General features: G+C 57.6%; 3 protein-coding genes across 5 annotated transcripts; 2 read left to right on the forward strand and 1 right to left on the reverse strand.

The window, feature by feature from the left end:
* Window positions 1–393: 393 nt before the first annotated feature.
* Window positions 394–21,871, forward strand: KDM6B (lysine demethylase 6B). 2 transcript variants are annotated; one of them, XM_036268063.1, is made up of 24 exons: window positions 394–525; window positions 7,398–7,510; window positions 12,283–12,402; window positions 12,653–12,795; window positions 12,887–13,028; window positions 13,237–13,335; window positions 13,442–13,661; window positions 13,770–13,862; window positions 13,950–14,111; window positions 14,194–14,397; window positions 14,487–14,837; window positions 14,940–17,158; window positions 17,262–17,388; window positions 17,494–17,599; window positions 18,165–18,370; window positions 18,478–18,542; window positions 18,627–18,698; window positions 18,798–18,946; window positions 19,080–19,194; window positions 19,294–19,481; window positions 19,635–19,776; window positions 20,076–20,202; window positions 20,309–20,479; window positions 20,609–21,871. In XM_036268063.1, exons 5-24 carry the CDS (start codon window positions 12,892–12,894, stop codon window positions 20,630–20,632), a joined length of 4,977 nt encoding a protein of 1,658 aa, XP_036123956.1. In that variant the 5' UTR covers window positions 394–525; window positions 7,398–7,510; window positions 12,283–12,402; window positions 12,653–12,795; window positions 12,887–12,891; the 3' UTR covers window positions 20,633–21,871. The 2 variants fall into 2 exon arrangements, with proteins under 2 accessions (XP_036123956.1, XP_036123954.1); XM_036268061.1 differs by lacking the exon at window positions 394–525 and having other exon boundaries at window positions 4,846–7,510; window positions 20,309–21,871.
* A 297-nt stretch (window positions 21,872–22,168) lies between these two features.
* On the forward strand, window positions 22,169–23,054 carry TMEM88 (transmembrane protein 88). The gene is made up of 2 exons (XM_036269460.1): window positions 22,169–22,378; window positions 22,486–23,054. The coding sequence occupies exons 1-2, from the start codon at window positions 22,169–22,171 to the stop codon at window positions 22,753–22,755; spliced, it is 480 nt and encodes a 159-aa protein (XP_036125353.1). The 3' UTR covers window positions 22,756–23,054.
* A 705-nt stretch (window positions 23,055–23,759) lies between these two features.
* On the reverse strand, window positions 23,760–25,006 carry NAA38 (N-alpha-acetyltransferase 38, NatC auxiliary subunit). Of its 2 annotated transcripts, none has more exons than XM_036269919.1 (3): window positions 24,967–25,006; window positions 24,099–24,282; window positions 23,760–23,923 (listed from the first exon to the last, which is right to left on the reverse strand). In XM_036269919.1, exons 1-3 carry the CDS (start codon window positions 24,973–24,975, stop codon window positions 23,811–23,813), a joined length of 306 nt encoding a protein of 101 aa, XP_036125812.1. In that variant the 5' UTR covers window positions 24,976–25,006; the 3' UTR covers window positions 23,760–23,810. The 2 variants fall into 2 exon arrangements, with proteins under 2 accessions (XP_036125812.1, XP_036125811.1); XM_036269918.1 differs by lacking the exon at window positions 24,967–25,006 and adding an exon at window positions 24,479–24,780.
* Between the last annotated feature and the right edge of the window lie 4 nt (window positions 25,007–25,010).

A 25,010-nucleotide genomic window follows, 5' to 3' on the forward strand; every position in this document is an offset into this window, starting at 1 on the left:
AGAGGACCGAAGAGCTCTGATGAGCTGCTACTAGATGAGGAAAGAAGCAAGGGAAGTGGGAGGCCTTGAGACAGAGGCGTGGCCTCGAATGAATGGCAGGGTGGTAGGGCCAAAAGAGGGTGTGGCCAAATCTCAGTGCTGAACTAGAACCCGGGGCGGGATTTAGTTCGTAAAGGCGCGTAATCCAAATGGAATAGGGGTTTGATAGACAAGGATGGGGCTGGACCCCGCAGCTTGCACCCCATATCCGCAACCCGCATTTGGTATCTTATTTCGCACTTGCCCTGAGGCGAGAGTTACAGGCAAAAGGCGGGGCGGAGCCCAAGAAGGGGGGGGTACTTTGGTTCGAGGAGGGGCGGGACCATGAGGAGGAGGCGGGGTTGGGGGGGCGGTGTTTGTGTTGGAAAATCCAACTGCGCCACGGGGCGGAGCGGCCCCCCCAGCCCCAACCTGGGAGAAGGGGGGGCCGCTCGACCCCCTGGGAGACCTTGGGGAATCTGAACACCTGGGACACCCTAGAATCAGGTAACGGGGAATCGCAAGGGTGTCTGGAAAGAGGGAAACCATCTCACAGGGGGGCGGGACGCCTGAGTGGCAGGCAGAGTAGAGCTGGGGATGGACGTTTGGGTCTCAGCAAAGGCACTGGGAAGAAGACGGGGGGCGAAGGACATCGAGTCCCCTAGAAAAGAGCAGAGCGGGGAGGGGGAAGAGCTGAGAGGCAGATGGCTTGGGTTCCGGATGTTAAGAGGGGCCTGAAAGGACTCCCAGTCCCCCTTGGGCTGGGATTCCCATCCCGAAAATAGGGCGGGGCAGGACTAGGTGATGCCTAATTAAAGGTCAGGGTTTGCAGACAGGTCAGTACGATGGCCTTGAAGGTCGGACGTGGTCTGGCAGGGATGTGTCTCCGATCCCCGGGCCCCTTCGAATTTCTCCCCAGTACTTTCCACGAGTAGGGGTTATAGCTTCAGCTCTGACCCTAACAGCATGAGCCCTGATAGTCTCCAAGAGGCGACTTCCGCCCTATCTCCGCCGCCGCACCTCACCTCCCATCACCCAGCCTCATCCGGCTCGTATTGTCATTCATGGTCCTGCCCCACTCTGCCCTTTGACGTTCCTAGCCCTCGCTTGGTCGGGCCCTTCTTTGTGCTTGACCTTCCCGACATAGCCACGAGATGGCGAGGGTGAGACGCACAGCCCTAGCTGAGTGGAGATGGGGAGTAGGACCTTGAAGGCAGCCGAAGCCCTCCTCCCTAGCTAGAGGGAAAGGTGGGCTGAGGTGCTTTTTTGGTTTCCTGTCATCTCGGCCACTCACAGGAAATTGTGGGCGGGAGGGCAAAAGGCAAAGGATGGTGAGGGGGCTAGGGACTCAGTCTCCGCCTCCCGGGGCTGGGGTAAATAGTGAGGAGGGGGCACGCGGGTTGGTTACTAAGCAACACAGATTCGCTGCCAGTCTATTGTGGTTTGTGGCTCTGACTTGGGGTAGGAGTTGGCGAGTACAGGGGGCTGGGAGGCTGGGAAAGGTCGAGGGCAGGATGCCTGGATCTCGGGACAGGGAGGGCCTGGGAGGAGGGAGGGGAGGCAGCGAGTTGGCACTGAAACGGACTCAGCGGTTGTCAGGAGGGAGGCGGGACCCAGGCGCGTCGGTGAGCTCCGCTCCCCTTCCCTCCCGGGGTTGCTTGCCCTGTTGCCAGAGTAACTGGAGAGCTACACTACCGAGCCGGATTCCCAAACTCTCGCGTCCGTCCAATCCGCTCCAGCGGACGTCCCTGACATCAGAGCGCTGGCAGCCAATGTGGAGGAAATATTATAGAGCGACAAAAAGAGGGAGAGGGGAGGGGCAGAGGTTGTGGAAAGGAAGGGGTAGCTGCCGGGGACCTGCACGTGCACTCCCACACGCTCGCGCCCACTGCCCCTCCCTCCGCCGCACGCGTCGGAACCCGCCCCCCCCACCCCCCGCGCCTGCGCCACGGGTCCGCGCTCACCGCCCACCGCCCCAGTGCCCCTTGAGAAGGTTTGCTGGGTAGTGCTGGACTGGGCCCCTCATCCTCCCCCGACCCAGACGTCTGGGTCCGCGTGCTCTCTTTCTCTAGGTTTCGAACCGTTCATACCCAGCCTTGGGTGAGATAGGCTGGCTACCTGTTTCCCACCAACCTCCCAGCTGGCGCCCCACTCTCCCAGGTGGTGGGCTGGGCGGAGCTGTGGTTTCCGGCCCCGTAAACTAGACGCCGCAGCCTTCTCGGACTCTGGCTTAGGTTGCCTCCCCAAGAGGAACCGAACGGGTACCAGCGCCCCTTCCCGAGGGTTCACTCTCTCGGGCCCAGCTGCTGTTTTTGGTGGCGTGGGAGGGCCCTGCAGGGAAGCCCCAGGCCGCCCTGGTGACTCTTCTCCGGCCATCACGCCCCTTCTTCGCGTGAATTCTGATATGGACAAAAATCCTTCCCTTCCCCACTTGCCCTGGTGCTCTTTGCACCTCCCTCGGCTCTCTTCGAGCCGTTTGTGCCCGTCTCCCTCGTCCTTCCCAGCTTCTCCCGGTTATATAACTCTTCCTCTTGCCGTGTCCTGGTTTCAACTCCGCAGACTCCGCCCTGGAACAGCGCTGGGAGGGGCAGAAGAGTTGGGGACCCAGACAGATTCCGGCTGGCGGCCGGCAGGGGCACGGGAGATCTCACAGATGGGAGACCGAGTCGTGCGGGATCCGGTGCCCCCGCTCTATACCTCCCACCTCCCACCCGAAATCTTGCTGAGGAAAGAGAAGGTGCAATATCTCTGAAAGGCGTGTCAGGACTCCGTCAGAAATGTGGGTTGGGAGGTCAGGGCCGGAGGCGGAGAGGTGGAGCCGAGAGATCCGAGTCCCTGGGATTGGAGTCGTACTGGGGGTAGAAGAGATAAAAGCAGGAGCAAGATGTTAGGGTTCTGCTTTCACCTTCTGCTCCTTTTTGGGTTCCCAGAATACCTAGGGCTATTTCCCAGGAAGCTTGGCCTGCGGCCCCTCCCCACCTCTAGGTGTCAAAGGTCTGTGTTAGAGGTGGCCTGGGATGATGTCACCAGTGCACGTGCCCCGGGATTGTTGCCAGGCACGGAGGCCTCCTCCCCTATCCATTGCGGGCCCCCAACCTCTGCCCCGAGTTCAGATCCAGCCCCGTGCCATCTTTTCCTCTTCGCCCTTCCCTTGGTCGTAGCATCCAGCAGGTGGGAAACCCTGGCATGGAGTTTTATGAGGGGGAGGGGCACGGGTGTGGTGTGGTGGAAAGACTATACAACCCTTTGCTGGGCTAAAAGAACTCTGGGTCACTTTTTCCTAGATTGGCACAGAAGAGCTTTCCTTCCAAGCCCCCTCCTCCCCCTGAAAGAGCCTCCCAGGTGTCTTTTTACTTTCCCACCTCCTGCATCGCCTAGTGTCCTATTGCCCAGTGGTCATTTTGTGTTTAAGTGAGAATAGTGGCAAAATAGCTACCCCCAGGAGAAGAGCTGTTTGTGGTAAGGAGGATTCACTGGATAACAGCTTATCTCTGACTTTAATCAATGGCACCCCTACCTCTACTCCAACAGTGAGAAGAAGGGTCAAGAAGCAAAATTAGATTGAAAAGTCAGTGTGTTTATCCTGTGTAGGTGGATGTATCTCTCTCCTAATGGAGGATAACTCAGTTGATAGCTATGGCTGCCCATGTCTATTGAGTTAAGTCCCGGAGTTGGTTATGGTGTTGGGAAAAATTGGTTTCTCTTTTTATATACCTTGGAGCTTGGGCTGCCAGATCAGACTTCATTCCATTCCCAGCTTTGCCACTTAGTGGCTATAGGAACTTGGAAAGGTCACAACCTCTCTGAGCCTCAGATTCTTAATCTGGAAAATTTAAATATCAATAGAGTACCTACCTTCTAGGTCGTTGGGAGGATAAAAATGTGATGATTTATGCACCTTAGCACCTCCCTCGGCTCTCTTAGCACAGTGCCTGGCACCGAATGAACACTGAATGAATGCTTGTTATGAAGTGCTTATTATTGCTAAGTGGTGTTAGTTATTATTTTTATTATTAAAGTTGGTAGGCCTGCTTTAAACTGGCCAGTACCTTAGGAGGTCTTTAGGGAGAAGTGGAGAGTTTGTGTTAATTTGGTGGTGGGGGGTGAGGGGGGCTGGGGATTAGCTTCTACTGCTTTGTGTACTTTATTTGATGAAGGCTTTAGTCAGATTTGTATTGCTTTCTTTAGGATTATTTTCCCTCCTCTTGGAGAAGAAACAGCTAAGACTATTCCTCTGACTGTGAAAATAAAATAATTGTATTGTGGTTCTTGACTTTTAAGCAAGACCCCTGTCCTCTCCCCATGTTGTTCTCTGGAGCCTTTCAATTTGCAAAGGGACTCCACAGTTTCCTTTTCGGGGACGGGGCTAGGCTAAGGGGTGTGTAAAATGTTGGGGTGGGTGGGTGGAGAGAGACTAGTGCTGGGGGCTGGGGTGGGGGGGTTGGGGGGGGCTGGTGGTTAAAGGAAGAGACCGGAAGGGAGGAGAGAGCCTGCTGGTGGGGAGGGAGGGAAGGGAAGAGGAGGTGGAGGTGGAGGAGGAGGAGGAGGAGGAGGAGGAGGGAGGGAGGGAGGAGGAGGAGGAGGAGGAGGAGGAGGAGGAAGGGGGTTGGGGAGAGCCTGCTACAGTTCTTTGTTTGACTCCGGGACTCAGGGACGGGGAGGAGGAGGGAGGGAGGCAGAGGCTGCAAGCGCTGGGGCAGGCCCAGGAGGCAGAGGAGGGACTGTCTCCCCCGCCCCCCCCCAGCCCCCACTCCCCCCCTGCTGCTCCCCCCTCCCTACCCGGACTCCGGGGGCACCGCCGGGGGACAGACACCCAGCAGGTAACCCAGGCCTGGCTCGCCCTCTCCTCGGATTTTCCTCCACACCTTCCCCGATGACCCCTTTCCCTGGCTCCGTCTCCTCGTTTTTCCCGGCCTTGCCTCTTTTCCCTGGCCCTTCTTGTTCCATCTCTCCGACTTGGGCTTGTCGCTTGCTGGCCGCGCCACGGTCTCGTGCAGCCCGACTCCCTTCCCCTCACCCGACAGCCTGTTCGCCCCAAGTCTGCCTGCGGCACCTTTTGGGGCTCTGTCTCACTGCTTTTCCGGGCTTTGCTTTCCTTCTGACCTGTCCCCTGGGGCTCTGAGGAAGGAGGGAGTCCCTGTCCTTTCCTTTCTCCCCCAGTTCCCCGCCCCCCAACTCTGGCCCCCTTTCTCCTTCTAGCAGTCTCTAGGGGTGGGGAGAGAACCGGAATTTGGGGGGCCCTCTGGAGGGGCAGAGGGCTGTATGTCGCTTGGGAAAGGGGCTTTGAATGTGTGTGCGGAGTGGGGGGTGTGAGGGTGGTTAGCAACCCGGCTGCCTCTGTTGTCCCTTTAAATGGCCCTCACATTTCTGGGGACTCATGGGGAGGGGGGTGGTGAGCAGCCTGCCTGGGGGGCAGGGCCCTGGGTTAGTCCACATAATCAGGGGTGGTAATGATTTAAAGGGACAGTCTTAGTGTGGCTGCTGCCATCCTGTGCCAGCGAGAAGGGGAGCCGGCAGGCCATGTCTGGAGAGGCTTGGCTGAAGAGCAGGGCATTTGAGGCTGAGTCTGTTGTGGGGCTTGCCAGGTCTGGGACTGCTGCGGCTGGGAAAGTGCAAGGAGGGGTGACAGCTTGCCCCTGGGGGGGCATTCAGCCTGGGCTTTCTCCAAGGCCCACTTTTGGGTTCATGGCCAGGACTCCTTGGCCAGGAATCATTGAGTACAAACTACAGAGCCCTTCAGCCACCAGGTTGGGGCAACTGGCAAGTCTGCAGGTCAGCAGCCTGGTTTGGGTACACTGGAGCTGGTCCTTCAGCTTCCCCTTTTGTTGTTTGGCTCTGTGCACAAGAAAGCCCCAGCCCCTCCCCCAGTTCCCTCTCCCAGTCCACATGTCCCCCCCCCCAAACACACCCACCCCAGCTGTTGGACAGATGAATTACAGCCTCCGGCTTCAGGCCAGGGCTGGTGAGGGATTAAAGCTCTGGGGCTGGCCCTTTAAATGGCTTTTGGCCCCTCCCCCACTCTGGTGTCCAGACACCCCATACACCCACCACTGACCCCCTTGGCTGCCCCTCACTCCTTCTCTTGGTTTGTCCTAAGGCCTGGCACTCCTCTCTCTCCAGGCTAGAGCTTCCCCAGTGTCCACTTCCCTTCCAACATAACCACATACACAAATGGTATAGATCTCTTTTTCTCTCATTCTCTCTCTCTCCCTAATTCCACATTCTGAGTGTCCCTGTCCTGGAGGGTTCTAGCCTCAAGCTCCCTTCTCCAGCAGAAGCACCTTGCCAGCCTGGCCTCCCTAGACTGCAGCTGACCACTACCCTGGCCCAGTGAGGGGCCTTGCATGGGTCAGAAATAGCACATCCCTGGGGGCAGTGTCATCAGCAGCCCAGGCAGCTTGCAGCACATTGCATCATGGAGGCTGGAGGCTGGGGGCTGGAGGCCTGAGTCTCTGGGGCAGAGGAAGGATGGGGGCTGGAAGGCCAGGGAATGGAGACTGGACTGAGAGTCCAAGTGTCTGGGATGGGCCAAGAATCTGGGTTCTTAAGGGCAGAGAACTGTGGCTAAGGGAGCAGAAAACAGATCCCTGAGGAGTGAGTTTGAAGTTTAAGGCAGATTTAGATCTGACCCCTGGATGGACACCTAATTCTTGACCTTAGATTTATGTTAAAAGATCTAGCTTGTCTTTGAGAGTTAGAAGAGGGAGTGGGTCTCTATCACCTTCTTGGGCCACACAGAGGAAGGAGGTGATGGGGAAACAGGATATGGCCTTGAGGGGTAGGATGGAAGACAGGCTTGCAGCAGAGGCCACTTCCAGATCCAGGACCAGAGTCACAACCCTTGCTGAGGAGGAAGGCTTCTCCCTGCTGGGCCTGTTCATCTAGTCTGGCCACCTGTGCTGCTCAGGAGACCTGCCTGCACCCGCCAGGGGAAGAGGAGGGGGCAGAGTCCAGAGGGTGGGGTTGACTGGTATCTTGATAAGGTTAGAGAGGAGGCAGAGCTGAAAGAAGAGGATCTGCTTGCCTGAGGCCAGTACTGAAGCTGACTTGGATACAGATGTCTGGGGTAGCTGGGCCTACTCTAGGGCTAGGGACTCTCAGCAGGAGAGTCCAGTAAGAGGAGGGATCATGGGTTGGGTGACCACTGTGGACTTATGCAGATTCCATAGCATGATCCCCTTACCCCAGATCCAGGCTGCTTCCTAAAGGGAAAGGCTGGAGGACTACTTTGGGTATGGCATTTTCTGGTTGCCATGGAAACAGATTCTCCCATCCCATCTAATCACTAGAGCCAGGTTTCTCCTCAATAAGGGGACAGATAGCACAGGGAAATTATCTAGACTGGGAGAACCCACCTCTAACTGGCTTTTTTCTTTTAGGTTCCCCCAGGCACCATGCCAGCCCCATAATACCACCCACCTCACCCACTGTGGTCTGCTGCACCCCACTGTTGGGGCACTGATTCCAATGAGGGCACACCAAACTCCATCTGGTAAGTCCTACCCCTGAACACTACACCCCACCTTACTCCAATAGTCCAGTCTTCACCACATGCTTGAAGAAGAGTAGTGTAATCTGGATCATGCCCACTCCTCAGAATGATCCAGTCCAACTCTGAGCATCCCCCCATCGTGGTGCTTGAGTGGTTCAGCCTTCCTAGTTTATGAAGCTCCCCTCTGTTGCCTATGAATGGTTTAGCCTTGTACTTCATCAGCCTCTCCACTACCACCAAAAAATCTTCTCCCTCTAGTGCTACAACTCAGTTGCTGATTGAATTGCATTAAACTAGGGTTTGTCAGCTAGAACATAGAGGTGAGAGACACTGGAAGGATTTTTCTTGGGATGGGCAGGGAAGAGCTTTGTCCTTATAAGAGTTGTGGATTTGGGGAGAAGCTGGAGACCATTGCTACAAACTGCACTTGCTATGATGGTCTTGGCATCTCACCTTTCTTTTCATATACTCTTCGGTTCTGTTCCTTCCCCACTGCACTACAACTTTTCCCCCCCCCCCCCCCCCCCCAGTTTTACTTCTCTACTGCTTACCTCTCTCCTGCCAGTTCTCAGCCCGAGGCCCTGTTCTATACCCCATTCCTCTGTAGGAGAAAAGATAGTATCTAAGGCAAGAACTTAAGTTTTCTGAGTGTGCTTTGCTCTTCATTACTCACTGAATTTTGAGTGGGACTGTTTTGTTTTTTCCTATGTGTCTCTGTTTGGCAAGATGGTTTGCACTTTGGGGTGCCTCAGTGGAATTGTGTTGAATGAATGTGTTAACTGAATGAGCATCATGGCCAAGAAAACTATGGCTTCTGAGATCTGTTGCATAGCCTCCTTCCCACAACTTCTTTAGAGGACATGAGGCATTTGGGATGGTAAACTGGGGTAGAGCTAAAGGGCAGGCTGACCCAAGAACTGGCCTGTCAGGATAAAACCAATGGAGAGAGAATAGGTCAGAGGCATTATAGACAGGTGGTAAGAATGAGGCTCTTGAAAGAAGCCCAGCTCTTCCACTCTCCTGTAGAATGACCTTGACCAAGTTACCTAACCTCCTGAGCCTCTATTTCCTCATCTGTAAAATGGGGTAATAAAAGTAACTCCTACATTACATTTTGGGGAAGAGTTTTAAAAATGTATAGAAAATGACTAACACAGTGACTGGCATGTAATAAGTATTCAGTAAATGCTAGCATTTATCATAATGGGAGCCCCAGGGAACTGGAGGATGAGCAAGGATATTGAGGAATAAGGATAGAACTTGATTGAAGGCAGACACCCAAATACTTGTCAAACAGAAGATCACTGATCCAGCAGGATATCAGGACCCAGGAGAGTGAGGGGAAGAGTCAGCAGGGTCAGTCTGCTCCAGTGTTTCTCTGTTTAGGAACATGAAGGCAAACACAGAAAGGTATCTGCAGAGACACACGTGATTATGAAAGTGATGCAGAGGTACACCCAGACAAAAGACTGAGACAGGAGCTAGGCAGACATACAAACAGACAGCTGCGCAGAGTCATGTAGACAGGCATAATGACAGGAACGCGTCAGACACAGGCACTAAAGACAAGATGAGTATGCAGGTGCACACGGAGACACACCGAGAGACCCACACAGAGTCGACCTTGTTATACAGACTGGTTAACAGAGCGGTCCAGTCAGAGTCAGACACAAGGCTCACAGTGACACACAGCGGGCCGGGGCCGGCACTGTCACTCCTTGGTGGGGGGTGGGGAGGGGCCAGAAGCGGGGGAAGGCTGGGGAAGGGAATCCCGAGCGGGCGGCCTGCCCGGGTGGCTGAGTCACAGCCGAGTCTCAGCCGGCGGCCCTCTCCCACGCCTCCCCTCCCCCAGGTAAGAAACAAGCCTGTAGCCCCTCGTTTCCACCCAGCAGAGTGAGGCTTGGCAGGGAGCTGGGTGCGGCAGGGTTCCATACGAGTGCAGCGAGCTTGCTTGATAAAACCCTATTTGCAGGGTCTTGTCTTTGGCCAGCTTGTGAGTCGGCGTGTGCCCATCTGGCCCCTTACTCCGCGTCCCGCGCGGCTGGAGCGGTGCGTGGAAGAGCTTTTCGGGCTTCAAGCCCGGAGAGAGTTAAGTGGGCGTGATTGATGTAGTGGGTTTCTCTCGGGACTCTAGGGGGAGGGGGTCGGTTAAAGTCCCCGAGTCCGGAGCCCGGATGGAGGGGGCGGAGCTGCGCTTAGCCGGGAGTGCCCGGATGGGGAGGGCGTGGCCTCGGCTGGAGAGGAATTAACCCTTTATGAGCTGCTGACTCTCGGGATTGTGGGTCCAGCGGGAGAAGCTGGAATGTCTGCTTCATGACTATACTGTCCTCCCAGCCTGGCTTTGGCCGCGTGCGACTACCTCTCATCTGTCGTCGAGGAGTCTGGGTGTCTGTTTTTGTGCCTCTCTGTGGTTGTTCCCTCCCCTTGGTTAGTACGGACACTGGCAGTCGGGGAGGGCTGTTCCTGCCCCAAAGCGAGAGTGGAGGTGAGAGTGGACTGCCGGCTGCGGGCGCCTGGGGAACAGGTGTGAGCGCGGCATCGGGGCTGCCAGGCGCAGGGAGGGGCCATCGTGGGGGAAGACGAGAGGGGAAATTCCGCGGGACCCGTGGTGAGCAGTGTGTGGGCTGAGTTGTGTCTGCCAATGACTGTGTGTCTGTGTTTTCAGGGAGGCGGGGGCTGAGTCAGTGGGAATAGGGGAAGGTTTTCAGGGTGACTCACCGTCCCCCACCTCAAGCCTGAATCAGACCCCGAGGGAGGTTTTGTTCGGGAGGCGGATGGGGAGTCAGGAGCCTGGGTCCCAGGTTGGGACAAGGATCCACGGTGGTTGGCGAGAATGAGTGTGTGTTTAGTATACAGGAAGTTTTTATCCTCAAGTGAGAGCTGTTGTGTTTTGAGTTCCGGCAGGCGGGGGGGGGGGGGGTGAGGGTGTGGATAAAGATGGGAAGGGGCTGAAGGGGCTGAACTCGCTGGTTTAGGGAAAGCTGAGTCAGTTCCCCGTGGGAAAGGGGAAGTGGTAGAGGGGAAGTGTCATCATCGCAGAAGGGGAAGCTGCATTTCCTGGTAACTAGCAGCGCCCTCGACACCACTTCCCAAGTGGGGTTCTGTGCTTCTAATATCTGGACCCTCCCTGTTCCCGGTTTTCCCATGTCTGGGCCATAGATCCCTGGACTTGGGGTTGGGTGAGAGCAGTCGGCCAGGGCTATACTTGACCACAGTGAAGCGCAGTATTTGTCCCAGAGCTTGGTAACTGACCGAAAGGCTGTGTGGTGTGGAGAGTGAGAGTTCTGGTAGAAACTCCACGTGAATTTCGGAGAGGGCCTCCCAGGGTTCGGTGGGGAGTGGCACGCAGGGACCTGTAGGGTCCAAGCGCTTGAATGCAGACAGACAACCTTGCCCTGTGGAGAGAGGACTGTTTTGACCAGAAACCCACTTGCCCTTGTGGGCTGGGTGGAAATTTCCCCACAGAACACTTTTCAGCGAAGGCGAACTTTCCAGCCACCCCCAGCCCCTCTTTGCGTTCTCCCCCGGCTTCCTGCCCGGCTAGAGCTCCAGCTGGAGCGCTGGCCCCGCCCCCGCCGCTTTGTACTCGACACTCGCCTTTCGCAGCTCTTTGTACTCTAGACTCTCAATGGACTGATCTCTGGAACAGACCCGGTTCCCCACCTGAGGGAAGGCTGGGCAGGAGAGGAGGAGGCACGGGGACCGAGATCCTGGGGTCTGAGAGGCGAGAAGGAAAAACTGGGCCTAAAGGGAAGGTGCTCAGGAAAGGGGAGCGCTGCGCCCTTTGTGGGTCGAGCCAGCACCGACGGGAAGGGATGGGGGGGGGGCGTGAAGGAGGAAGTGAAACTGGTTTTGGGTTCTTTAAGGGAGTGGGTGGTGAGAGTGGGACAAGGGTGATGTCACCGCCCTTAGGGCCCCGCCCTCCTCCCTCCCGAAGGACCCCCCCCCCCAGCGGTACACTTACACACGCCGCTTCCGCTGCGCAAGTAGCCACGTCACGGGCAACCCCCGAAATCCCCCCTCCCTTGGGGGGCGGGGGCCACGTGGGCCGTGGGGAACCGCGTGGCCCCGGCGGGGAAGGGCATAGAGGATACTGGAGCCACGCGAGAGGGAACACTGGGAACCGTGGTGCGCGACTTCTCAGAGGTTGGGGTTTGGTTTTTCGGGGTCGGCTGGTATTGAAGACTTAGCCAGGAGAAGTGGAGGATCCGAAGGTACTGGGTATGAGGCTGGGAGCTTGACCATGGTTTGGGATGGGGTCAGGCGTGGGGAATGGGACGCTCAGATCTCAGATCGCAGCGTGGGCGGGTTTAGGTGCCGTAGAAGTCACTGTGACTGGCTAAGTAATTCCAGGAGGCACTCCGAGTGGGGAGGTCAGGCACTGGCGAGGTGAAGTGAGGAAAGCGAGCACGCCTTTGTTTGCGTTGTGCATCTGTCTACGGTCCATCGGTCTCACAGCGGCGGGGCGGGGAGCGGGCATCTCGGGCGGACTAACGGGGAGCACTGGCGGCTCTGTGAGTGCGTGGGACTTGCGGGTAGCGTTATCCCCCAGGCCGGCCCGGCAGTGCGACTCGCTCTTTTACCCACATGGTTACAGGCCCCGCTTGCCTCTTTTGGCCCCGAGTGTCACATCTGAGATGGAGACCCTAGGTTGGAGCCGCTGGGTCACGTCGGGGTCACCTGGGGCCGAGCCTGTCTGTCCGGCTCCGCTGCCCCTCCTCCCCCCTGCTCTCAGCAGCTGGGCTAACCTCGCTCCTATTGGCCCGGGGCAGGCTGTTACTGAGGCGGAGACGCGGGTGATGATTGGTTTTCTGGGCAGAGAGGAAGTCCTGTGATTGGCCAGATTCCTGGAGTTCGCTGACGCTGTGAGGGGACGCTCCCACGGAGGCCGGGTAAGCCGCTGCGGCGTTACTTGACGGTTCCCTACTGACTATCCTGCTCCCTGCTACTCTTACCGGTTCCTAGCCCACTCTCCTGATCCTCTAGGGGTTTCGTAGGCCCGGTGGGCCTACTCTCAGGGAAAGCCAAGGCCTGACTCCCTGCGCTGATCACAGACCAGTGGGTGCCACAGCCAGGCCAGTCTAGCTCCTGAACTGTGTTCTGGCTAGCTCACTTCACTGTTTTGCCTCCTCTTCTCTGTAGAATTGGCCGTGAAAGGCCCTGGGCGGCCTTCAGGGGCAGTGCAATCTCCTGTCAGAGCGGCTAGAGTTGGGACCATCGCCCCAGAGAGCTGGGGCAGGGGGCCGTGCCCCATCTCCAGGGCTCCTGGGGCCACTGCTGACCTGGTAAGGGAAAGACTAGGGCTGGGTTGGCTGTGTGTTTACAGGCAGCTCAGGCTATGTCCCTAGTAAGACCATAATCTTTTCCCTGACTCAGGCTGGATGCATCGGGCAGTGGACCCTCCAGGGGCCCGCGCTGCACGGGAAGCCTTTGCCCTTGGGGGCTTGAGCTGTGCTGGGGCCTGGAGCCCCTGCCCGCCCCATCCCCCTCCTCGTAGCGCATGGCTGCCTGGAGGCAGGTGAGAACTTGGGCCATCTTTCTGTCTCACATTTTGTCTTCCTACCGCTTGTGCCCCTCAATCTCTGTCATTCTCTGGGTTTCTGTCATTCTGTGGGCCTCAGTGTAGTCCTCAGCTGTTTTCTCTTATTCCCCCAGTCCCCTCCTTCCTAAGTAGGGACAAGACTGCGCCATCTTGATGTACATTAACAGACTCCTTCTCTCTCCAGGTGCTCTGCCAGCATCGGGCAGCCTCCACTTTCTGCTCCCATACCCCCTTCACATGGCAGTAGCTCTGGGCACCCCAACAAACAATATTATATTCCAGGGTGAGTGAGGATTCAAAGGTGCTAGGGATGGGAGGTAAGGCTGGGACTTTAAAAGAGTTCCCCCAACCCTGATCACTCCCCCTCTCCAATCCCTTCTGCTCTGTAGGACACCCACCCCAAGACCCCTCCATGGAAAGCTGGAATCCCTGCATAGCTGTGTGCAGGCATTGCTCCGGGAACCAGCCCAGCCAGGGCTGTGGGAGCAGCTTGGACAGCTGTACGAGTCAGAGCATGACAGTGAGGAGGCCATACGCTGCTACCACAGCGCCCTTCGATATGGAGGAAGCTTAGCTGAGCTGGGGCCTCATATCGGCCGATTACAGCAGGTGGGATGAGACAGGACATAAGAGGCAAGGATTGTGCCTTCTGGCTCAGTGCCCTTGTCTTATGACTGATTCTGTCCTGTCCCCTGCACCCTTCTTCCACCTCCCCAGGCCCAGCTCTGGAACTTTCATGCTGGCTCCTGCCAGCACCGAACCAAGATCCTGCCCCCGCTGGAGCAAGTATGGAACTTGCTACATCTTGAGGTGAGTCCATGGCTGGGTGGGATAGGGAGAAGGGCTGGGCCAAATATGCACTTGAGCCATTCTTTCTCCTCTTCTTTTTGTCCTCAGCACAAGCGGAACTATGGGGCTAAGAGGGGGGGTCCCCCAGTGAAGCGAGCCGCTGAACCCCCAGTGGTGCAGCCTGTGCCTCCTGCAGTACTCTCAGGCCCATCAGGGGAGGAGGGTCTCAGCCCTGGAGGCAAACGAAGGAGAGGCTGTAATTCTGAGCAGGTATGGTTGTATGTGGGCAAATAGATAGTGAGTGGGAGGACTAGGGCAAGGAATGGGATTCTCACACCCCCTTTTCTTCTAGACTGGCCTTCCCCCAGGGCTGCCACTGCCACCACCACCATTACCACCACCACCACCACCACCACCACCACCACCACCACCACCCCTACCACCTGGCCTAGCCACCAGCCCTCCATTTCAGCTGACCAAGCCAGGGCTGTGGAGTACCTTGCATGGAGATACCTGGGGCCCTGAACGCAAGGGTTCAGCACCCCCAGAGCGCCAGGTAAGCAACTGTCTGTCGACCCTCATCTCTTACCTGCAAGTTCCTGTGTTCTCCATTTCTCACTCAGTATCCTCATTTGTCTCCCGCAGGAACAGCGGCACTCGCTGCCTCATCCATATCCATATCCAGCTCCAGCCTACACTGCGCAACCCCCTGGCCACCGGCTGGTCTCAGCTACACCCCCAGGCCCAGGCCCCCGCCCCCCAGGAGCAGAGAGCCATGGCTGCCCGCCTGCCACCCGTCCCCCCGGAAGTGACCTTAGAGAGAGCAGAGTTCAGAGGTCGCGGATGGACTCCAGCGTTTCACCAGCAGCAACCACCGCCTGCGTGCCTTACGCCCCTTCCCGGCCCCCCGGCCTCCCCGGTACCACCACCAGCAGCAGCAGTAGTAGCAGCAGCAGCAACCCTGGTCTCCGGGGCATGGAGCCGAACCCAGGCATTGTGAGTGATGACCGCAGGTGGAAGATGGAGTAGGGTGATCAATGGGAGCTTGTCTGAGGTGGTTCTAACAGACCTCTGACCAACCTTATCCTTCACTTGCAGCCCGGCGCTGACCATTACCAAACTCCCGCGCTGGAGGTCACTTCTCACCAAGGTCGCCTGGGGCCCTCGACACATAGTGGTCGGAAACCTTTCCTGGCAGGTCCTGCTGCCACTCCCCACCTGTCCCTGCCACCTGGCCCCCCCTCACCTCCTCCACCCCCCTGTCCCCGCCTCTTACGCCCCCCACATCCCCCTGCCTGGCTGAAAGGCCCGGCTAGCCGGTCAGCCCGAGAGGATGGAGAGATCTTAGAGGATCTCTTCTTCGGGGCTGAGGGACGCCCTCGCCCTCCTCCACCACCCTTCCCGCACCGTGAGGGCTTCTTGGGGCCTCTGGCCCCCCGTTTTTCTGTGGGCACTCAGGATTCGCACATCCCTCCTACTCCCCCAACCACCAGCAGTAGCAGCAACAATGGCAGCCACAGCAGCAGCCCTCCTGGGCCTGTGTCTTTCCCCCCACCTCCCTATTTGGCCAGAAGTATGGACCCCCTTTCCAGGCCCCCCAGCCCAACACTGAGTCCCCAGGACCCACCTCTTGCACCCCTAACTCTTGCTCTGCCTCCAGCCCCTCCCTCCTCCTGCCACCAAAATACCTCAGGAAACTTCAGGCGCCCGGAGAGCCCTCGGCCCAGGATCTCCTTCCCAAAGACCCCCGAGGTGGGGCCAGGGCCATCCCCAGGCCCCCTGAATAAAGCCCCCCAGCCCGTGCCCCCGACAGTTGGGGAACTGCCTGCCCGAGGTGCGCGACTCTTTGATTTTCCCCCTACCCCACTGGAGGACCAGTTTGAGGAGCCCGCTGAATTCAAGATCCTACCTGATGGGCTGGCCAACATCATGAAGATGCTAGATGAATCCATTCGCAAGGAGGAGGAGCAGCAACAACAGGAGGCAGGCGTAGCACCTCCACCCCCCCTGAAAGAGCCCTTTGCATCTCTGCAGCCTCCATTCTCCAGTGACACAGCCCCAACCACCACTGCCGCTGCCGCCACCGCTACCACCACCACCACCACCACCACAGCCACAGCCACCCAAGAACAGGAGAAGAAGCCACCACCAGCTCTGCCACCACCACCACCACTAGCCAAGTTCCCTCCACCTCCCCAGCCACAGCCACCACCACCCCCGCTACCCCCAGCAGCCAGCCCAGCCAGCCTGCTCAAATCCCTGGCCTCCGTACTGGAGGGACAAAAGTACTGTTACCGGGGGACTGGAGCAGCAGTTTCTACCCGTCCTGGGCCCTTGCCCACCACTCAGTATTCCCCAAGTCCCCCATCAGGTGCTACCGCCCCACCACCCACCTCAGCGGCCCCTAACTCCCAGGGCTCCCCACAGCCCTCTGCTTCCTCGTCATCTCAGTTCTCTACCTCAGGCGGCCCCTGGGTCCGGGAGCACAGGGAAGGTGAAGAGCCAGCCCTGGGCCCCATGACCCCCGCCCCCTCGCCCCCACCTCTGCCCCTGCCCCCTGCTCGCTCTGAGTCTGAGGTGCTAGAAGAGATCAGTCGGGCTTGTGAGACTCTTGTAGAGCGGGTGGGCTGGAGTGCCGCAGATCCAGCAGGCCCAGTGGACACAGCAAACCCTGTGGACAAGGCAGACCTAGTGGACAGTGGGACTGAACGACTGCTGCCTCCTGCCCAGGCTAAGGAGGAGAGTGGTGGGGTGGTGGCAGTAACAGGACCAGGCAGCAGCAAGCGGCGGCAGAAAGAACATCAGAAGGAGCATCAGAAGGAGCATCGGCGGCACAGGCGGGCCTGTAAGGACATTGTGGGTCGGCGGCCCCGTGAGGGCAGGGCAAAGGCCAAAGCCAAGGTCCCCAAAGAAAAGAGCCGCCGGGTGCTGGGGAACCTGGACCTGCAGAGCGAGGAGATCCAGGGTCGTGAGAAGGCCCGGCCTGATACTGGTGGGGCCTCTAAAGCTAAACCAGCCACTGCTCCAGCCCCTCCATCAGTTCCTGCACCCTCTGCCCAGCCCACACCTACATCACCCCCTGTCCCTGGGAAGAAGTCTCGGGAGGAAGCTCCAGGGCCACCAGGTGTCAGCCGGGCTGACATGCTCAAGCTGAGATCACTTAGTGAAGGGCCCCCCAAGGAGCTGAAGATCCGGCTTATCAAGGTAGAGAGTGGTGACAAAGAGACCTTTATCGCCTCTGAGGTGGAAGAGCGGAGGCTGCGCATGGCGGACCTCACCATCAGCCACTGTGCTGCTGATGTCGTGCGTGCCAGCAAGTGAGTTAGGGGCTGTTACCCACGAGGCTGCTAGCCTGGCCCAGCGGGAGGCTCTCTTTACTTATCACCCTATTTCTGCCCTCATTTCATTGTCCTCCCACAGGAATGCCAAGGTGAAAGGGAAGTTTAGAGAGTCCTACCTTTCCCCTGCCCAGTCTGTGAAACCGAAGATCAACACTGAGGAGAAGCTGCCCCGGGAAAAACTCAACCCACCCACACCCAGCATCTATGTATGTATATCCCTGCCAGAGGGTTCTAAGACAGTGTTGGGGCTGTTGGGTGCTCTGAACCTGGGACAGGACTCTGATCTAGTCTGTCTCTTGTTCATCCCTCAGCTGGAGAGCAAACGGGATGCCTTCTCACCAGTGCTGCTGCAGTTCTGTACAGACCCTCGAAATCCCATCACCGTGATCCGGGGCCTGGCAGGTTCCCTGCGTCTCAGTGAGTGTGTGGGGCAGAAAGGTGGAGGGGGGCTGTAAGGATTTGGGGCTTTGGAACCCTTTGAGAGCCCCCACACCTGAAAACCCAGGATAGTAGCTATAGTCAGCTATAGGTTAGGCCAAACACATAAAATTAGAAGGAACCATATAGAAATATAAGAATCAATCTTGTTTCTTCTATACCCATATATTTTTTCTTCCACTGAGTTACTTAAAGCACATTCTAGGCTTTCACTTGACTAAATCTTTCATTGCCTCCAATGATAACTTAAAGGATCTGCTATTCATTAAGCACCTACTATATGCTGTGCACATTGTGGCCTCATGCACACCTGAGGAGGGGCTGAAGCTCAGAGCAGCAGTAGGAGAAAGGGGGTTGGAGATGGATGGCGAACATTCCCAGCTTCCTGTGGGGCTGGGGTTCTTGCCTATTCCCTGGCTTACCACTGTGAAGCCTATGTCCAACCTGTCAGAGGCTTGGGGAGTAAGAAAGGACAGTGTAAGTTGGGTCCTCACTCCCTGCCCTCTGCCTCTGCCCTGATGCCCTACTCGGCCCTCCCTTGCAGACTTGGGCCTCTTCTCCACCAAGACTCTGGTGGAGGCGAGTGGTGAGCACACTGTGGAGGTGCGCACCCAGGTGCAGCAGCCCTCAGATGAGAACTGGGATCTGACTGGCACTCGACAGATCTGGCCCTGTGAGAGTTCTCGTTCCCATACCACCATTGCCAAGTATGCGCAGTACCAGGCCTCATCCTTCCAGGAGTCCCTGCAGGTGAGAGGCAAGCATGGGGAGGCAAGGATGTGGGATCAGGGGACTTGGAGTGGGGCTAACTTGGGAGGGTTCCTGGAAGGAGGCTGACTCAGACTCTGGCCAAGCAGGAGGAGAAGGAGAGTGAGGATGAGGAGTCAGAGGAGCCAGACAGCACCACAGGAACTCCTCCTAGGTACTGTACAGTATGCCCCTTCCTTTCATGACTTCTTCCCTTCCCTGTGCTTCTCCATCAATGTGTGCTCTTTGCCCCCCGCAGCAGTGCACCAGATCCGAAGAACCATCACATTATCAAGTTTGGCACCAACATCGACCTGTCTGATGCCAAGCGGTCAGTGGGACTGAGGCCAGCAAAGCTGGGGTAGAAGTGCTGATGGGTCTGAAGAGCTGGGGTAACCTCTCACTTTTATTGAACCCTCGCTGCCCACAGGTGGAAGCCACAACTACAGGAGCTGCTGAAGCTGCCCGCCTTCATGCGGGTAACATCTACAGGCAACATGTTGAGCCACGTGGGCCACACGATCCTGGGCATGAACACAGTGCAGCTGTACATGAAGGTCCCTGGCAGCCGAACGCCAGGTGCGGAAAGCGTGCTGGGGGCGGGGCTGGGTGTCAGCGCTGCTCTGTCAGCCAATGAGGTCCAAAGGATGGCCTTGAGGCGGAGCTTAGGCTCGTCTAGGCCAGCCATGATGTTCTTTATCGCCCCCTGCAGGCCACCAAGAGAACAACAACTTCTGCTCTGTCAATATCAACATAGGCCCAGGCGACTGTGAGTGGTTCGCGGTGCACGAGCACTACTGGGAGACCATCAGCGCTTTCTGCGACCGGTGTGCGCCCCTCCCACCCCCTCACCCCCACACTAGATTCATCCCCCATGTCCCGTCTCTGGGTCCCCAGATGTCCATCTGACTGTGGCCTCTCCGCAGGCACGGTGTGGACTACCTGACAGGTTCCTGGTGGCCAATCCTGGATGACCTCTATGCTTCCAATATCCCTGTGTACCGCTTCGTGCAGCGCCCTGGAGACCTTGTGTGGATTAACGCAGGGACCGTGCACTGGGTGCAGGCTACCGGTTGGTGCAACAACATCGCCTGGAATGTTGGGCCACTCACAGGTGAGAGGGTGGGGTGCAGAACCATTCAGTGGTGAGGGGGTGGAGCCTCCTGATGGGGGGCTTGGAGGGCAAGGAGCCCAGCTGTAAGGGAAGGAGCTGGGGTCTAAGTAGCTGGGAGTTGAGAATCCTGTAGTGACAGCTTCTGGCCCACAGCCTATCAGTACCAGCTGGCCCTGGAACGGTATGAATGGAACGAGGTGAAGAACGTCAAATCCATTGTGCCCATGATTCACGTGTCCTGGAATGTGGCTCGAACCGTCAAAATCAGCGACCCCGACTTGTTCAAGATGATCAAGTGAGGGTCCTATTTGAGAGGGAGCCCATTTCTACCAGACCTGGTTCCACTCCTGTTTTGCCTGTCCAATGCATGCAGCCCCATTCTCCATCTTCTCCACCCTTTACCCATGCGCCCTGCAGTGTTTGTTAACAGTGCTGGGGCAGGTGATAAGGTTCCTGATCTGAGTTTTACTTGACAGTGGCCCAAATAGACAAACACCCACATGAAATTTCAACAGGGCCCAGTAGATGAGGCCTTCTGCCCAGCCCTTTTGGCAGTCCTGCCTCACCACCACCCACCTGCCTCCCGCCTCGTAGGTTCTGCCTCCTGCAGTCCATGAAACACTGCCAGGTGCAACGGGAGAGCTTGGTACGAGCAGGGAAGAAAATTGCCTACCAGGGCCGGGTCAAGGATGAGCCTGCCTACTACTGCAACGAGTGCGACGTGAGTTGGCCCGCTTCCCTCTTATTCCCAAGGGAGTAAGGATCCCAAAGGGCGCTCCTCCTGGTGACTGGGTGACGGTGACTGGTGACGACTACTTCTGACTCAGGTGGAGGTGTTCAACATCCTGTTCGTGACGAGTGAGAACGGCAGCCGCAACACTTACCTGGTGCACTGTGAGGCCTGTGCTCGGCGCCGCAGCGCGGGTCTCCAGGGCGTGGTGGTGCTGGAGCAGTACCGCACCGAGGAGCTGGCCCAGGCCTATGACGCCTTCACGCTGGTGAGGCCGCTGGTGCAGCGAAGGCGCTGGGCGGGCCTTCGGGCGGACCTGCAGGGGGCGGGCTGTGGGGTGGGTCAACCCGCCCCTGCCTCCCTGCCCCTGAGCCCCCCGCCCACTTTCTCCCTGCAGGCCCCTGCCAGCGCATCTCGATGAAGCCGGATGCCCCGCCCGCCTGCCCTCCGGCAGGTCGCAGCGGGGCCACCAGCACACGCCTGGGCTGGACCTAGGTCCCGCCTCTGGCCGGGAAGGGGGTCGGGCACAGCCCTTTACCCCATTGGCAGCTCCCCTTCACTTAATTTATTAAGAAAAAAATTTTTTTAAACAAATATGAGGAAAAAAGGAAAAAAAAAAAAAGGGAGACGGGGGAGGGGGCTGGCAGCCCCTCGCCCACCAGCGCCTCCCCTCACCGACTTTGGCCTTTCTAGCAACAGACACAAGGACCAGGCTCCGGCGGCGGCGGGGGTCACATACGGGTTCCCTCACGCCTGCCAGCCGCCTGCCCGGCGCAGATGCTCGTGTATGTACATAGATGTTACGGCAGCCGAGGTTTTTAATGAGATTCTATGGGCTTTACCCCTCCCCCACAACCTCCGTTTTTTATTCCCAATGCTAGCTGTGATCCCTGTACCTGTCTCTGTTTATTCAATTGGTTATGATTTGTATTTTTTTGTTTTGTTTTTAATTTATAACAGTCCCACTCACCTATTTATTCATTTTGGGGAAAACCCAACCTCCCGCACCCCCAAGCCATCCTGCCCGCCCTTCCAGGGGCCACCCGCCGCTGGGCTCTCCCTGTACCCCAGTGTGTGTCCCGGCCCTGCCCGCCTGTCTATGCCGTCAGCGGCTCCAGCCGGGTTCTCATGGTGCTCAAATCCGCTCCCCTCCCCTACGTCCTGCACTTTCTCGGACCAGAACCCCCCCACACACACTCCCGCCCCAACCCTGCCTGAGGGTGAGCGACTCCTGTACTGTAGGGGAAGAAGTGGGAACTGAAATGGTATTTTGTAAAAAAAATAAAATAAAATAAAAAAATTTAAAAGTTTTAAAGAAAGAACTATGAGGAAAAGGAAACCCCGTCCTTCCCAGCCCTGGCCAATTTTTAACAGACCTTCCCCTCATGCCCCTGTCCCCCCTTTTCTTTTTAAGCGTGAAACAGCCCAGGGCCAGGGCCTCCCTGGGGCAGGGACACCCCGGGAAGAGTTTCCCTGGGGCTTTATTTTCGTGTTGTCAGTTGTTTTCTCTCCTCCACGCTGGGGCTGCGGAGGGGTGGGGGGTTTACAGTCCCGCCCCCTCGCACTGCACTGTCTCTCTGCCCCAGAGGCAGAGGGGTCTTCCCAATCCTACCCCTATTTTCCGTGATTTTTGTGTGAGAATATTAATATTAAAAATAAAACCAGAAAAAAAATCCTGTTTATAGTGTGCTGGTGATAAGGAGGAATGGGAGGAGGGCTGCACGCCTGTGATTGATGGGGAGATTGCCCAGACCCCGGCCCGGGTGAACCCCTCCCCAGAGGCGCCTGTGGAATGTCCAGAGCTCTGGTCTGCTCCTCGGTATGGGGGGGTGCCTACTCCTGGAGCCACATTCCAGGATAAGGGGGGGTGGGTGGGTGGGGAGAGGCTGGGCCGGGGGAGGGGCAGGAAAGAAGGCTATAAGGGCCGCAGCCCAGGCGGGCAGGAGGCAGGCAGGCCATGGCGGATGTCCTAGGGGCACCGAGACCGGTTCCCAGTGGCGGCCCAGAGCCCCGGGATCCCCTGGACTGCTGGGCCTGCGCTGTGCTGGTCACCGCCCAGAATCTGCTAGTGGCTGCCTTCAATCTACTCTTGCTGGCGCTGGTGCTGGGGACCATCCTGCTACCCGCTGTCACCATGCTAGGCTTCGGCTTCCTCTGCCATTCCCAGGTTAGCGGGCTCTCCGGGGTGTGGTGTGAGTACGGGTGTGGAGGTCTATGGGTCACAACTTCTACCCGCCTGGGATGTTTGGCTTAGGCCTGACACCTCTTCTACAGTTTCTGCGCTCCCAGGCACCCCCTTGCACCGCGCACCTGCGGGACCCAGGCTTCACAGCTCTGCTGGTCACCGGATTCCTGCTCCTCGTGCCGCTGCTCGTTCTTGCTCTGGCCAGCTATCGCCGCCTCTGCCTGCGTCTCCACCTAGCCGACTGCCTGGTGCCCTACAGCCGAGCCCTCTATCGGCGCCGGCGCACCCCGCAGCTACGGCAAATCCGGGCCTCGCCAGGGTCCCAGGCCGTTCCCACATCAGGAAAGGTATGGGTTTGAGGAACCTCGAGTCAAGAACCACCCTGACGACTGCCTTCCATTTCCGTTGGCCCAAGAACTTGAAACCTGGGGGTCTCCCAAACTACCCTGCCCCCACCTCTGCCTAAGTGGGTCCTAGCATCCCTTTGGCAAACAGCAGCATCTGTGGACTCAATGCTGGTGAAAATTCACATCCTGGAAAACCCCTTTCTTTTCACTACCCATATCTAAATCTTGAATATCTGGGCTGGACCCTGCACATACCGACCCCCACCCCAATCCTGTGAATAGGACAACTGATCCTCACTGGTGCCCTCCCTTTCCCCGTGCAACTCCTTTAGTATTTACAGGCTGGTGGGTGAGGTTGGAGGGGATGGAGTAATCACACGTTAATAAAGAATTAATGAACTGAACGTGCTTCCTGGATCCTGCGAACAGAAGGGTGGTATAAATCCTATCACTACTGCTCTACTCAGGAGCAGGAAACAACATGGGAGGGGGTGTGTGGCTCAAGTGTGCAGACGGGAGCATCCTTCAGTCTCTTGGCCTGCCCTTATCGCATTAGCCTGTTCTTCCTGGCCAGACCCGAGCTCTGTCCCTGACCCCAAAGTCACCTCCCCATCAATAGAGTGGAGGGGACCTGGCCTTTGTCGCCTACCCTGCTCCCCTTGGGGACCCAAGCCCGTTCTCTGACCCCAGCTTATAGGAACTCGGTGTTGCCAGGCCGGGAAGGGAAACAATGGGCCTTCCGGAGCAGGATGACACCCCCTCCCGCCACAACTCTGGAGCAGCAGCGTGGGAGGGAATATGGAGGGGTCCACCCTGGGGCCTTTTGGTCTGAAGCTCAGCCTGTCCCCCATCCCTGCCCGCAAACCTGAGGGGACCTTTGGCACTCCTGAATGTCCAGGCTGTGGAAGGAGGGTTGACAGTGCTTCTGACTTCAGATAAACCTCCCTAGGGGTGGGGTTTGCGATCTCTGTCCGCATCTCAGCTACACACACACACACACACACACACACGCGCACGCCACTTGGGTTATAGGTTTAATGAAGTCTGAAAGGCATGCGCGAACATGGTTAGAGATAGGGAGGCCCCGCCAGGCTCTCTCTTTGCACCTCAATAGAAACGATGTGGTGTCCGGGTACCATGGCCAGGCCCAGCACACGGGGTTCCCCAGCAGAGAAGGAATCTGGAAAGAAGGGTCAGAACATCAGAGAGGCAGGCCAGCGTCGTTCCCGCCCCTTTTGAGCCACGACTTCTAGCCCCCCCCCCCCAAAATAAGGGGTGCAGCCAGGCACTAAAGGGGAAATGCTTTGAGTGAGGTTCCACCGCATTCCCAGGCGGTGCATTCCCCGAGCACTGACCCGACGGCTTGAGGAACTCCTGCGCTGAACCTAGGATAACATTGCAGTCGCGGTCGGTGCAAAGGAAGCAGCCGACCAGTGTCCGTCCATCTGTCATGCGAATGCGCATAGTCTTGTTGAGTAGTGCCTCCAGCTGCTGCCGGGCGCGCGCAGCCGGCGAGTCTTCGCGCTCCCCGTCTGAGTCCTGCGCGGGTCAGGACACGCGCTCAGATCGCGCCGCCCGGTTTGCTGCCCGCCCACAGAACCACAGCTCCCGACAGCCCGCGGGGTGCTCTTACGAATCCTAGAGGCTGCCGGGAGCTGCAGTTCCCCCTCCATTCCCTCCCTCCCCATCTTGCTCCCCGACTGCCCCTCAATCTCGGAACCGAGCCCACGCTAACCCCAGCGCTGGAGCTGCTCTGACGCCGGCTGCAACAGCCATTCTCCTCTCGTAGCAGCATGGTCGGCCCAGCTCCAGCCATTTGTTCTCGGGCCTCCTCGAGGCCCTTCAACTCCCTAAGAACCTTTCGGGTCCGGTGGTCTAAGATCTCGCGAGCTCTCCCTGCGGCGTTTCTTTCGCGAGATCACCGCTCCTCCTCCTTGTCTCCTGGGCAACTGCAGAGATCTCGCGAGCCTCTATTTCTCCGGTGTAGCTCACTGAGGCTTATTACGCCGGATGTACTAAGTTATCGCGAGAAATTTTACCTCTTTAGCAAGAATATATTTTTTCATAATCACCCAACTCTCCCTTGTTTTTCTACCTTGCGAGAAAGTCTGTCCTAAATATACCCTATGGCCCAGGCCACTCTGAATTACAACAGTGTGTTCGCTTTCACTCTGGAACTCCTGGGGACGTAACTCAATTACTTGAAAGCGGGAATCGGACTACCTTTCCCATGAGCCCACGCTGCTCTTCGCCCACCCAGTGTTTGA

This window comes from Molossus molossus, unplaced genomic scaffold, assembly GCF_014108415.1.
Source record: "Molossus molossus isolate mMolMol1 unplaced genomic scaffold, mMolMol1.p scaffold_m16_p_19, whole genome shotgun sequence".
NCBI classification, from domain to species: domain Eukaryota; kingdom Metazoa; phylum Chordata; class Mammalia; order Chiroptera; family Molossidae; genus Molossus; species Molossus molossus.